The sequence below is a fragment of the Hibiscus syriacus genome, unplaced genomic scaffold, assembly GCF_006381635.1.
Source record: "Hibiscus syriacus cultivar Baekdansim isolate YM2019G1 unplaced genomic scaffold, ASM638163v2 tig00110332_pilon, whole genome shotgun sequence".
In the NCBI taxonomy this organism is placed as follows: domain Eukaryota; kingdom Viridiplantae; phylum Streptophyta; class Magnoliopsida; order Malvales; family Malvaceae; genus Hibiscus; species Hibiscus syriacus.
The window spans coordinates 2,143,933-2,159,814 of record NW_024062688.1 but is presented as its reverse complement, the minus strand read 5'-3'; the positions used below and the strand labels follow the sequence as shown (position 1 = coordinate 2,159,814).

Genomic DNA, 15,882 nt, shown 5'->3' with positions numbered 1-15,882 from the left:
TTCATTTTTATTAATATTATCTATTTAATAGCCCATGATACACATGTGAGAACTAAAGATATGCGAGTACATAGAGGTTGTGCACTAATGATGTCACTACAGCTCATATAATTGCACCGAAGTGCCACATATAATTGCACCGGAGTGCCGTGTAGAATTGCACCGTAGTGCCATATAATAATGTCCATAAGGACCACATATCATTCCTTAATAATCATATACATATACTAGGGATCAAGTATGTGTCTCACCAGACTTCAAACATGTTCCAAAGAATACATATATGTCCCAAAGGACCACATATCATTCCTTAAGAATCATATACATATGCCAAGGATCAAGTATATGTCTCACCATACTTCACACATGTTCCAAAGAATATATATATGTCCCGAAGAACCACATAGACCTCGACTCTTGGCATGCCAACTATACCCCTAGCTCTCATGACACATAACATGGGCATTATCTTTTATATCCTTTTTCGTATTCATGTAACCATATCATATATTCATATAAGCTCATGGTTTCATTCACATATACATGTAATCACGTAGTTCATGTCTATTCTCATATGAGTTCATATTCATATAAACATATGATTCACCTTCACGTATCACATATATTTTCTCTTTTATATAGCTCATAACATTTCTCATGTGTTCATATGATATGTAAATCATTGTCATCTCATCATATTATCACATAAACATATAATCTTACAATACATACAAAAACACCTCAATACCTATATTCACATATACCTATCATTTCATTATCCTTATTATTATTCTTATCATCACCATTAATCCCTTTTACTTACCATATTCATATCAATAACACATATACTCATGCACACCTATAAATCATAACAAATACATACTTCTATGAATTCATGTTTTTCACTATTGGAAATAGACTTATCGCAAGTCTTATTTTCCCTTGAACCTCATATACTAGAGAATGTGCACTCACCTTAGCCTTGTTTGCTTTGAATCAATCTTAATCCTTAGATTGTTCCGGAACAAGCTTCATTCTATATCTATATCATAATAATACATTGATACATATTAGTATACTAATTGATATCTTCTAAATTGTCACTTCTTAGGCTAAAAGAAAAGCCCATTTCATCTTTTAATAAAGGTATGCATCGATGCACTGCACAGTGTATCGATGCATTCCCTACCGATGAATCGATGCAATACTTGTGCATCGGTGCACAAACTACATTCGATGTTTGTTTATTATTGGGATGCATCGATGCATGCCTTATGTATCGATGCACTAATTGCATTCGATGTTTTTAGATTAAAAGAGTGCATCGATGCACTACCTGTGCATCGATACACCTTCAAACAATTTCTGGGTTTTAACCTTGATGCATCGGTGCACTATGAATATGCATCGATGCACTCTGTCCAGAATCCTCTTTTTGAACCCGAAAATTCATTCTTTTTGGATTAAATCCTTCATATTTAAACCCCTTTCATATTCCTAACTTACATATACATATTTAAACTCATTAATATTCATTTATCTCATCTTTAACCTCAAAATTCCATCTTTCATATGGAAATCAATAATCATACCCAATTTTCCATGTTATCCAAACTTAATTCTAACACTTCTAACTTCTTATTCTTATAGATGACAAGTCAAATTCATCCTCCAAATTCATTTAAACATTCTTATTCAAAATTTCACTTAAAACCCCATTTTCTTTAATCTCTTCTAACCTCTTCATCTTTGAGTTTTCACTTATCTTTAGACTTCTTTAAGCTTTCTTACTTTCCAAAGAATCAAAACCAACTTAGAATTCAAATAATAATCAACTAATAAAAATTCTCACATTTGCTCTTGGCTTCCACGCGTGAAGAAGAAAGGAGAAGAATAAAACTCTGGAAACTCATTTCCCACGTTTTTATATCCCCTAAAAGAGAAATAAAAAAGTATTCTCTTAGAAAAGACCATAATACCCTTATTACTTTCAAACTTTACTATTAAATCCAACCTCAAAATTCTCCAATTAAAATTCTGAACTTTTAACTTATTTCGAAATTGAACACAATGCTTTCAAAATTCACCTTTAGGTCACTAGCCTGATATTGAGGATGTTACAAGGTACAATAGAACTCGGGCCTTCAGCTCATCCCCCCGTAAGATCCACTTTTGATTTCCTCTTCAAGTTCAACATATGTCATCTTCTGCTTCAAACCATATTTGGAGGCAAGTGCTTTCCGATCCTTACTCTTAGAGACTTCTACAACACTTTTGCCTTCATTTCCTACCCCCAATACGGCTACAGCACATGGGATCCCGAGAGGAAATGAAAAATCACCATATTTAACAATACATTGTTTGACATCAAATTGCGCCATCAAGGATCGATACAATTCCCTCTGAATAGGTCGATCCCTTACTCTGACCAATGATCCAAACCCCATTTCTCCCAGCACATTCAACTGACCCTTCTCCTTAAGGTGTATAACTAATGAATTCACCCTTTTAATGTTGCACCTTGTCGACACTTCCTACATTTTTTAACAATATATAATGTTATAGTTCTTATATATTTTGTATCAACGTATTTACAAGTTTAATGAATACCTTGTTTTCATGTGCTTTCCTCCATTCTTTGTATTCTTCGCTATCCATCTTTGACTGTGCGATGTAAGGTTCCTTCTCAGTATCACTCATCGAATTCCATTTCTCCAACACATCATTTCTCACCTAATATTAAGCATAAATGTTTTTTTAATCAATACATTAACGCTAAATAATACTCAATGTCAATTTCAATTTACATACCGAACCGATGTGTTCGCCACCTTCCTTCATCCTTTTGCATTCGATCATACTGTCAACATTTAAAATTTGTCATCAATTTAAAGTTCTTAAATACTTTAATACAATTATCATTTCAACAATAATAACGAAAAGACATTGATACTTACTAGAAGTACATATATCCACCCTTTGGTTGCTTTCGAGTCTCGGTCTCAATTTCAAAGTCATCTGCGCCACCAACAATATTTCCACCCATTGACTCCATTTTCCTTCATATATCAGTTTACGCAAATCAAATCAAATACTTGTTACATACACTTTATTCAATATACAAATATAGATAACTACTTTTGTGATAAAACGGTTTTCTTCAAAAGAATTTGAATGGCCACTACAAAATGTGTCGGCACATTTATACAACCTAAAATATCATTTTCTACCTATAATATTATATACATGTATCCATATTTATTTTCTACCTAGAATATTATATAATCGGTCCCAAATCCTTCTTGGCTTCAATTCGAAATCTCCAAACCAAACCCAAAAACCCTAATCCCTATTTTCTTCAAACGAATGGAAACACTCAATACTCCAAGTATCGACATATTTATATAACCTATAATATCATTTTCTACCTATAATATTTAATAAAAGTATCGATATTTATATTTTACCTAGAATATCACTTTCTACCTGTAATCGATCTCAAATGCTTCTTTACTCCAAAATCACAAACAACACATAAAAACCCTATTTCGATTACTATAATAATAAAAAAACTAGGGTTTCGACAACGTACTTTTCGATTCGAGTGCAGCAACAAACAAACAAACTTCGCTTTAGAAACGCCTTATGAAATGCAGAAACAATTACGCTTCGATTTCAAAAACTCGTTCGTTCTATCTATTTTTCAGATGATATTTAACTATGCCATATGTTATTTCTATTTAATCGATACAACTACAAAAGTGTCGATACTTTTATGTCATGTGTCGATACTTTCGATAGTATAATTACCTATTTCTTTGAAAGTATCGATAATTTATTATGCGTACTTATTAAAGTATCGACACTTTTAATATATCCGATAGCGCTTTACCGGTTTTGTCATTTAAAGATCGGTTTTATCATATTTTTATCTGTTATATCGTTATGGATAGATACATTTTTATAAAGTATCGACACTTTATAGGCGCTAAAACTGCTTCTCTTTTAAACTCACTAAGTGTCGATACTTATATTAAATTATCGACACTTTCAATATATCCGGTAGCGCTTTACCGGTTTTATCTTTTCGAGACCGGTTTTATCATATTTTTACATGTTATATCGTTGTGGATCGATACATATTTATAAAGAATCGACACTTTATAGATCTAAAACTGCTTCTCCTTTAAATTCACAATGTGTCGATACTTATATTAAAGTATCGACACTTGCAATATATCCGATATATCTTTACCGATTTTGTCTTTTCCTGATCGGTTTTGTCATATTTTTACCTGTTATATTGTTGTGGATCGATACATATTTATAAAAAATCGATACTTTATAGGCGCTAAAATTATTTCTCCTTTAAATTCACTATGTGTCGATACTTATATTAAAGTATCGACACATGCAATATATCCGGTAGCGCTTTACCGGTTTTGTCATATTTTTTCCTGTTATATTGATGTGGATCGATACAATTTTATGAAGTATCGACATAAACCGACAAACTAAGTTTGCAGATTGTCAAATTTTTTAATATTTCTTCATGATTTAGACTTGCTACATTATTATTACTCAACATTTCTGGTAGCGTTAAATAGAATTTATTAAATATCTTTTAATGTATCTTATAACGCCATATATTAACCGTATATTAACCCACCTTTCGTGAGACAATCCCGTTTCGGAATGTTCCACTCAAAGGTGTATTTTAAAACATCTACAATCCTTATTAAAAGTTACGGTTGATCTAAGTCAACTTTGTCTGCTACACCTCTTAACCTCAGATAACAACCCACAGGGTCTTTGAATTTAGACAACAGAGCTTCCCTATTTTTCTTCATTATAAAAACGCCGAATTGAACATTAATAAACTACAATTGTTGTGGCTTTATAATCAATTGCTTGCTCAAACTCCCTAGACTTGGGTTTGCTGAGTTGGAATTAATAATTTGATTTATTTAGGTCATACAATTATTGGAAGTAAAATTGCACCAAAGAAAGAGGCGTAGAGTTCAATTATCATTAATCACCCATCTCCTAGCTTCCATCATAAATGTTACTTTTGGGGTTGTAGTAAATAATTCCTTTTAACTAATTAATTTTTAACAATTCGCATAGTTTACTTTAAATAAAAAGGGAGCATATATTATTTACTTTAAATTTATTTTTATTTATAAATTATTTTAAATTTTATATAATAATTATTTTTTCTTGTATTACTAATTTTCGAATTTCAAAGCACCAGCGACAGAGCTCATTAAAGAAGAAATATCCATTGGGTCAAATATTATCCGCCGGAAACTGTTATTCCTCATTGAATTATGACATCAGGTTGTAAAAAATAGAACCAGCTGGTACTATAATTATATTTATTTGAACTGAAAAATAACCAGAACTTCTAGTAAGAAAAAAACAACTCAAAGGGTAAATTTAGATTTTTCTGATAATGTTATGCTTCATTCTTATCTTTATCTCCTATAAATATATATTTCTTAATAAATATTGATTTGTGTTTCAAGGACCACCAATGGTTTGGGTTAACGCGAGGCGGAGAAGATAGGGGATGACGTACGCAGAACAGAGAGCAAGAAATGTGAGTGGTCAATTTGCGAAGCTGTTTCCCGTTGGGTCGCTTTTCCTTTTCCTCGATGCAAACATGTTTATGATCTCTTCCTCAGCTCATCTTTTTCTCTACTCATCCTTTTCCACGAACAAATTATCATTCCCTGTCTTTACTGTTTTCTTCTTCATTAATCTCAAACCCAAATCCATGGCCTGCCTTCTCATCATGGCCCAATTTTTTTTAGTACACTACCGGTTGAAATTTTTAATTATCAATTATTATTTAATATATATAATTAGTAAATTTTATTTTATATAACCTGTCAATTTTAATATAAAAACTATGATTTATTTATATGACTTTAAATAGATCTACGTAACTCACTAGACATAGATTAATCTCCACTTGATTGGATCTATTTAATTTACTAAGAAAAATCACGATGATTCTACACCAATGAATATCGAATAAAAACACAAACCTTGAAAATTAAATTATATCAAATTAAAAACTAAATTTGATTATGATAGAGAAACTCAAAACCTAGTTTGACCTATTTTGGAAAGTGCTCCGTATTTAAGTAACCGGGTTACAAGATTGTACATAGGTAGAGAATGGAGGGCAATGCAACAATGGGTATGCGAAATGAAGCTCCTGGCTTGGCCGCTAATTTTTGGATCTATTCTGATGTCAAAGGTCGGTTCAGACCACGCACAAGAGACAGCCCCGTCATTTTTTCTACCCAACCGCTGACACCCACGTACTCTACTCTCATAGACCCACACTTTGTGGACCCCGCATAACACTCTCCCCTTGTCATGACTGCCTTGAAATGTGTTATCCTCGTATCTCTATTCTCAACCTCAACCTCAACCTCAACCTCAACCTCAACCTCAACCTCAACCTCAACCTCGCTTGTTCTCTCTCAGCCGCTCGATCAGGGTCGTCAAAAGAATTAAAGAAAACTCAGTAAAAAAAAGTAACATCTAATCAAGATTTTAGTCAGGATAATCTAACTATTTAGTATTTCTATCTTATAAAATAGTTTTTGACAGTAGAGTATTGTTTTTATTAAATATTTTAACTATTAAAAATTATAAAATAATCTATCAATTATATAATAATATTTTATTAAGTCATCGATTATCAAATATAGTAAAATGATTATTTGATTATTCATATATTTTAAATTCGTCATTTTTCGTTAAAAATTGGTAGGCGTTTGAGTTGAAGGTTAATTTATTTATCCGAAACATGATAAAATTTGATCTCATAAGCGTTTGAGATGTATTTTGTATCGACTCTCCATTTACATTATATTGTCGAGTTAATGCTTGAAATATTTTGACGTTTAACGAGTGTGTAAAGACAACGATGATGTCAATAGACATCATATATTAATCAACATGTTAACACCTAGTTTAGACGCCATTACTTTTATAACGAAAAATTAGGAATAATTGAATAATTAAATGGGGTAACTTTAAACAGTTAAGAGATTTAATAAAACAATTCTTTATAATTAAAAAATTATTTATAACTTGTAATACTTATGAAATTCTTATAACTTTTAATGTTTATGAAATGTAATAATACAACGTTATATTTTGAATTTTTTATTTTATCCTAAATTAAAAAAAAATATCGGTATGTTTTAAATTTAAAAGCCATTAGTTGTTATTGTTATCAAAATGATGATGCAAATATATATATATGATTAAATAAATTTATTACAGTTAAATTTTTCTATTGATCCTTGTCCTATATATAAAATATATTTTTAATATTTTAAGTCAATGAATTTTAATTTTTATATTTTTTAAATTTAAAGTTTTTATTCTGAAAATTTTACGAACATACCTTAGAATGCAGAGCATGAAGTTAAGGAGCTAAATATAAATGTTTCTATCTATAAATAACCAATAAGGGAGTCCGACCCCAATGGTGATGAGTTAGGCCCCTTCTATGAAGAACCAGAAGGTCTTGACATTTCACCAGAAACAGAAGATAACGAAAAATACGGCCCGACTACAACGATGGCACATGCTGCAACGCCTATTTCTTATTACCAGCCACCATCACACTTTACAACAATTGATATGGAAGCATTCAATGCTCTGAAATTATGCTCTATATGTAGGAATCCCGAACACATGAAGATCAAATGTCTCAATCACTTAGGTCCACATATCAATTAAATGGGTTTTTTGCATTATTTCTTTTTTAATTAACAATACATATTTCTTAGTTTTCAATTTCTTTTGATTTCTTCATGTACCAAATCATGCATTCCAACCATTTCCAACACGATTTTTAACCCCATTAAAATATATCGTTTGTGGTTAAATTAGCCTTAACATAAATATAAATTGCAATACTATATCTTTAAACACATAAATTCTGAAATCAATCATATTTACAAGCCATAAATAACACTCCAATATGTGTATCAAACCATTTTTTTTCTTATTCCTTCACAAAATCATGATTTCTAACAATTTTCAACGTCATTTTTACCCCGCTGAAAATGTCTTATATATGATGATATTATAGTCACCTTAAAGATAAATTGCAACACTATGCGTTTATAATTAAAAAATTTAAAAATTTAGTTTCCCACCCGAAAATAGTTTTCGAACAAGGCTATGGACACTAAACGGGGTTAGGGAATTCGAAAGAACCTCGCGTTTTGCAGGTCGCGAGATCCCCTATAATCTCACAATATTTTGGATCATAAAGGCTACCTTGTACTTCGCAATTCGCAATGTCATTTTATCGTTGTAACATCCTCAATACCGGGTTAGTGACCAAAGTGTGAAACATTAAAATTCAATGACTAGTTAGTGACCAAAGTGTGAAACATTAAAATGTATTGTGTATGATGATTCAACAAATGAATGAGAAGGAAATGGGAAAAAGGGTCATTGAACAAAGGAAATAATAAAATAATAATTTGGGGTTATTTTATAACCATGTGAAACATGTGTTTTGGAAACAAAAGTTTCCAGAGATATTTCTATCTTTATCTTCTTCTTCTCTTCTTCATCTTCATCTTCATCTTCTTCTCTTCTTCATCTTCTTTTTCTTCTCCAACGTGAAACCCAAGCCCAAGGTAAGTTTGATTTATTTTGGTTAATCCTTCAAATTCAAGCATGGTTTTGATTCATGAAGCTTTATGAAACATGATGGAAGGAAAAATGAACTTAGAAACTCAAAGAGTTTTGAGTTATGAAGGATTAAAGATAAGAAGTGAATAAGTGAAATTTTGAATAAGGATGTATAAATGAATTTAGAAGTTGAATTTGACTTGTCATAGGTGTAGATAATAAGTTATAAGTGTTAGAAATAAGTTTCGATTACATGGAAAATTTGGTATGATTCTTAGCTTTAAGAATTTGAATGAAGTATCGGAGATAATAAGGTGTGGAAATGATAGAAGTTAGTTAAAATGGTTGTAGTTGAGTTTGGTGGTATGAAAGGAGTTTTATATGAGGAAATTCAGTGAAGAGTTGATGAATTTTCGGGTAAAAAAACCTATTTTAGGCAGAGTGCATCGGTGCCCTATGTATGTGTACCGATACCCTATTGAATGAAAAATAACAGAATACAGTAAGGGTACCGATACCTCAAGGGGTGTATCGATACCCCCTAAAGGAAAAATTGAATATTGATTCATTAAATTTGTTTAAGTTATTAGCATCGAAGTATAAGGTTTAGGGTTATGATAATCATCTTGAAAATTATATTTCTGTAGATACAGAGCCTAAACGAGTTCCGGAACAATTGACAAGTAAGATTGATCAAGGAAAAGGCAAGGAAATATAGGTGAGTGCATATGCATAGCATGATTATAGAAATATATTCAGCTCTAGACTTGTGATAAGTCTAGATTTAATACTTTGATATATGATTCATTTCATATTATGAAACATGTTATGAGTTCATACCATATGCATTATGTGACATGAATATGCAGGAAAAATTATATGAGCTACGTGATAAAGGTATGTAAATTATATGTCTACGAGATACACTATGTGAATTATGAAAACCCATGTTATGTAGATGAGAACTATATGTATAGTTGGCATGCCAAGAGTAGAGGGTTTATGCGGTCCTTCGGGACAATTCTACGTGGTCTTTCGGGACATATATGTATTCTTTGGAACATGTATTAGGTCTTTTGAGACACCTACTTGATCCTTGGTATATGTATATGATTCTTAAGGAATTTCTATGTGGTCTTTATGGACAATCTTATATGGCACTACGGTGCATTTCTACGCGGTCCTTCGAGACAAATTCCACGTGGTACTTCGGTACAAATTTATACGAGCTGTGGTGACAGCATAGTGCACAACCTCATAGTACTCACATACCTCAGGTTCTCAGTATTATATCATGGGCCAGTGAACTTATTATATGAATTCATGATGATTAATTTGATAAGATTACAGGTAAGATACATGGTTACATTACTTGCATAGATTGAATATATGATTTCATGATATTGCATTTCATTATGACATTTTCATTATATTTTATTATCATTATTATTATGCCTCACTAAGTCTATGACTTAGCGTGTAAGTGTTTTACACATAGGTACCGAAAAGCAAAGAGATCCATTATAAGCTTAGCATAACAACATATCTCCACTTGAAGATCAGATCAGATCAGAAGTAAATTAAAAAGTATGTATTATTATGTGATAAATAGGTTGGCAAGTAAACAAAGTCTTTAAATTAAGTATGTGTGCTTTGTTCAAGTTTTGGAATGTTTTAAACGTATTTATATAAATGATAATTGTATAGTGATGAACGGTTTAAATTTTAATAGTTTATGTATGTTTTATGGAAGTACTGTAGCATGGTATCGATATCCCTCCAGCATTCTGGAAAATTTTAGCATTTAATACTGTTCATAAATACATTTTTACCTTAAAATTTTATAACGAATATAATTTAATGGTATTTTATTGTATTTTCTTATTATAAGTTCAAATGTTTTGATATTTTGTAAGTATATTGTTTTAAAAAGTCAATGTGACATCTCGGACTCGTATCCGGGTCGGGTACGGGTTGGGGGTGTTATAATCGCAATTCGGGTGGCCCTAGAATCAGGTTCTGACTTAAATTTGTGTTCGAGTCGCCACCGATCATTTTAAATTATGTTGATCAGACACATTAACTTACCATTTATATGATATACGATTTACTAGAAATTAATCGAATTCAGGAGTCAATTACAGTCAAGGAAGGATTAGCACTCTTGCACTGCCCTTTCGGTACCAATTTAATTTCCTGGTTGTCTTAATTGTGAAAATTTAAAGTTTAAATAAAGTTTAAGATCGATAAGAGTTTTTACCTTTGACGATTAATCGAAAATTTAATGGGCTCCTCAAAATAAATTCAATGCTAGGATAAAAGCAATAAAATAAAATAAGAAAGGAAACAAAATTAAATGTTGCAAGATAAAAAAATGGTTAATGTAACAAAATAAAATGAGGATTAAATTGAATAAAATTAAAATTCAGGGGTAAAATTACACGTGGTGACTAAAGTGCATTACACTTTAAATTAAGGGGGAGTGTGGAAATAATTTAACTATTTCGTATTTACACAAAAATCCCTAGTATATAAATACCCAAAAACCCATTTTCAAGCTCATTTGAAAACATTTTCACCAAAGCTCTCACCCTAAATTATCTTAAGCACTCTCTCCACCGGTCAAAGTTTCTTCATCGAACCACCATTGTTGCCACCGCCCACGGTGGTCAGAGACCCTAAAAATTAACCAAAATATTTCTCCCAAGGTCCCAAACCTAAATCAAGGCCCAAACACCCCGCTGTCGTAGATCTAAACGAGAAGTTTCGATATTTTACCTTTTCCCGATGAGTTCCTTCGACTTCTGACGGCCGTTCCTTTCCTAAACCGAGACCGAAACTGCTCTTTTATGCCTTGTGATTTTTCGCGATTTTTTGCGAGATATTCACTTGGAGTTTTGATTGATGTTTTCGATTTTTCTTGTTTAGTTACTTTCGGTTTTTCTTTGGAGAATAATGCTTTTTTCTGTGGTTTATGTTGTGTTGTTCGATGGATTTTTTCCTCTCCTCTTCGATTTATTGGCGTGGTATTTATATAGCCCCCGACAGGGTTATTTCCGATCATAATAAGGTTGTTTCTCTCGTCCTCGTTTTACTCGGGTCGATTTGTTGTTCGTGTTGACTAGAAATCACGGGGGAAATATCTTGTTCCAGTTTCTTGGTCGGTCCTCGAACCATGCTATCGCATGGCCTCCACGCACGCTGCAACCAGTCGCTTTATCTCCCTCGTACGGTGCATATGCCATTTTAGAGTTTATAAAACCCTAACCCTCTATTAGGTCAGACATATAGACTAAGGCTTACTGGGCTGGGTCAGACCCTCCCCTAACCGGGCTCCCTCATACCGTTGCTTACCTTGGATTTAATGGAACTCGTATTTGGACCTTATTGGACCTGGACTTAGACCTTGTTGAACCTATAAATTAAACAATATTAAAATTATATAATATATATATATAATATATATATAATATATAATATATAATATATAATATGTAACATATAATATATAATACTATTATAATATATTATATAATATATTATAATATATATTATCCTGTATGAAAATAAGTGTCTATAATTAACTTACCGTATACACGCATCAAAGTATCTCGCGTGTTGAAAGGTATAGGAATTTAACACACATTTTGCAGGTGATGAGATCATTCGATGTGGACGATTTAAGAGTTTTTTTTCTTCAAATAATCTTTGAAAAACCTTATTTCTTTTAATAATTATTTATTTAGGGTTTTTAAAATAAATTTACCCCGAAATTAGTAGCCGAAATTGTCTGTATATATGGAGATTGGATGCATTGTAATCGTCATCACTCTATAAATCTTAAACCCGAAATTTCATTTTCTGTCCGCTGCTCTTCCATTTTCTTTTTCCTTTTATCTAATTTCTTTCCTTCCTCTTTCTTTTTTTTTGAAGAAAACATTGAAACTCTTTTTATAGAAGATGTGTGGGGGTGCAATCATTTCCGATTTCATCGCCGTGAAGCGTGGCTGGAAGTTAACCGCCCGGGATCTTTGGTCTGAACTCGACACATTCTCCGACCTGTTGGGTCTAAATTGCAGCAATGGAAAAGACTCCTTCAATCAACTCGATAACAACAAGGTCGGTTCCAAAGGCAAACAACTCGACAAAGGTGCGATTTTTGCTTTCTGGCTTTCTTCAAATTCTGGGATTTTATTATTTTTTCAGAAACCCCTGTTTTTCCATTTGTTTCTTGCATGCCTTTTATGGTTTTAAAATCTTATACTGTGGTTTCATGTAAGAGAAAATGTTGAAGTTTTGATTTTTCAGTTTAAAGAATTACGGTATAAAGTAAGAGAGAAGACAAGTTTAAAGACACAATCTTTACTGTTGTTTTTAATGGGGGTGATTTTCAGTGACGAACGAGGTGACTCAGAAGACAAAGCGAGGCAAAGAGAAAGAGGGGAAGACTGAGCGAACTCGGAAGAACATCTACAGAGGAATCAGACAAAGACCATGGGGGAAATGGGCAGCTGAGATAAGAGATCCTCGAAAAGGCGTCCGAGTCTGGCTCGGTACCTATAACACAGCCGAAGAAGCTGCTCGAGCCTACGATGAAGCCGCTAAGCGCATTCGAGGGGACAAAGCCAAGCTCAACTTCCCTCATCAAAATCAGCCTCCAGCTAAGAAACGCTGTATCATGGCTCCTGAGTTAACTCAACCCAGTTCAGAACCCTTTATGGGTTTTGACTATGGGAATGAAGTTTATGGAGCGAGTGAAATGATGGAGAGCGATTTGGAGCTGAAAGAGCAAATCTCGAACCTGGAATCGTTCCTGGGTTTGGAGCCTGATGAGACATCGATTGAGTTGAGTGGGAACGTTGAGCCTGAGTCGGTTAACCTTTGGATGCTTGATGACCTCGTGACACATCATCAGGAACAGCCTCAGCTCTTTTATTAGAGGGAAAAAAAAGCTACCCATAAGTAGCCGTAGTAATCTTTTATGTGTTAAGTAGGGGTTTGGAAGACTTTGATTATTATGCTTAAGACTTTAATGTTCGTATCAATGCGTGGTAAATATTTGTGACAATAAAGGTTTTGGCTCTCGAATTTTTCTATTAGCCCGATTATAATATAATATTTATTAGAAATTATTTTAATTATTCGATAATAAATGTTTAAAAACTTTTATATATATCATATTTGAAGCCAGAGCCTTTAGAATTAACAATAATTCTTATTCTTAAAAATTGTTTGATTCAAACAACTCTTTTATTTTAACTTTTAATAGTTAAACTTTTGTTTATTATATAACAATATAAGCATATAAATGGATTTGAATATGAGAAATACAAAATATATACTTGAATTTATTAAGTAATTTCAATAATAAAATTGAATTCATTAATAGTAAAAATGAATTTATTAAGTGATTTTAATAGTAAAAAAATATTGATTTATATTGGATTCGAATAATGACGTTTGTAAAATGTGTGCCTAACAATATATTAAGAAAGTTCTGAAGATATATTATTTTATAATTACTTCAGACTATTCTAAAAAAATATATAGATAATTTTAATTGTTGTTAAATGTTAATTTATATTTAATTAATTAAATCATTTATGGTGTTTTTAACACAACATATTATTATATAACATAAGCTTAGATTGACCAACAACCAGTTGGTCTAGGAGATCATGTATTCTATCCCTTAAGTAATGCTAGGAGTTCGAATCCTGTTGACTGCGAATGAAACAAATTAGATTAGAAAGATCGCCTCTGCCTCTATAGTTTAGATTGTTTTCTTTTTTGAAAAGGGAATAAAACCAAGAGATAAATTTGTTTCGAGAACATTGAAATGCCCGTTTTGTTGGTTCATGTATTGTGTGTGTATAGACGCCATAGTAGTTACTGTTCAAACCTGAAACCTCTAAGGATAAAAATTATCCTTTTAATCATTAAAATAATTTGGTTCGTGTTTATTTACCATATATCTTTATTAGTAATTATTTTTATTTCAACATGAACCAAACTATCTCAATGGTTAAAGATGTAATTATTATCTTTAGAGGATTCGAGTTCGCGCATATCGTATGTCAGAGATGTTTGAATGTTCATTGTCAGAGTCTTTCAAACATATGTGACATTGTAATCACCTTTAGATTAATAAATAACTTGTTCCAACCTTCTCTAATGTTATATTAACTAAGATTACGGAATAAGGGTGTTGGATTTCTAATTAACTGTTAAAATAAAATTTTACCTTTTGTTGATAAAATAAATTTTATTTGTGGAACATTTTATATTAATAATATTTACTATTTTAATTAAAAAAGAAAATATAATAAAATTACAAGAAGAGTATAAAAACATATTTTGTTATTTTTTTTAAATTATTAAAGTGCACAGATTAACAACAAGTAGAAAGAAGATTTAATAATTTAATTAAATAATTCGAGAAAAAATATATACAAATAAATATTATTATCAAAAAAATAAATACTATCGATACTAATATAGAATAATAATAATAATAATAATAATAATAATACATTAATAAACTGACTTTATGATAATTCAATTATAACCTTTTATTGATGGTCGCAAACATCTATTATTATAAAATAACTAACCCATGATCCGAATAGCAAGATAAACAATTAAGCATCAACTGTAGGGAGAAAAAAAAATCTAAAAGGGTAACATGTTATAAGAATAGAAAAACGTGGGCTTCATTTGACATTTATTTTGGGATATAGACCAATTATTATAGTTATAGGATACGTGAAATTTATCACGAAGGATAACGAATTTCATAAAATATATTAAAAATTAAAGCTCGTCACTTTTAATGATGATAACGACTTGAGTCAACATTAGAAATTATGGTTTTGTTCAAGCTGCGTTGTAAATATTCATTTATATTTTATTATTTATTTGACTTTTAATTAAGAAGTTTCGTTTTTGTAAATTGTTATATTTTGAATTTCAAGTAAATGATTTAAGAATGGTTAATCACTTTGATTTTGTTTGACATTCAGATCCTCAGAATTTGTGTGTTACATGAAATATATAGTATAGAGTGATAGAAAATCGTTAAAATTAACATCAAATAATATCATAACATTATACATATTAACAATTAAATTTAAAAAGAGACTCGAATAATTTGACTTGACTAAAAAAATTTCAAATAAATTTTGATTTATAAAATAGATCTCA

At 31.3% G+C, this 15,882-nt stretch overlaps 1 protein-coding gene across 1 annotated transcript; it reads left to right on the top strand.

Moving 5' to 3' along the window:
- The first annotated feature begins 12,556 nt into the window (after window positions 1-12,556).
- On the top strand, window positions 12,557-13,621 carry LOC120119382 (ethylene-responsive transcription factor RAP2-3). Its single transcript, XM_039139188.1, has 2 exons — window positions 12,557-12,829; window positions 13,074-13,621. Exons 1-2 carry the CDS (start codon window positions 12,640-12,642, stop codon window positions 13,616-13,618), a joined length of 735 nt encoding a protein of 244 aa, XP_038995119.1. The 5' UTR covers window positions 12,557-12,639; the 3' UTR covers window positions 13,619-13,621.
- The last annotated feature ends 2,261 nt before the right edge of the window (window positions 13,622-15,882 follow it).

Coding starts and splice junctions, on each gene's coding strand:
- LOC120119382 (XM_039139188.1), top strand. CDS start 12,640: ATGTGTGGGGGTGCAATCATTTCCGATTTCATCGCCGTGAAGCGTGGC. Junction 12,830..13,073: donor AGGCAAACAACTCGACAAAG/GTGCGATTTTTG, acceptor GGTGATTTTCAG/TGACGAACGAGGTGACTCAG.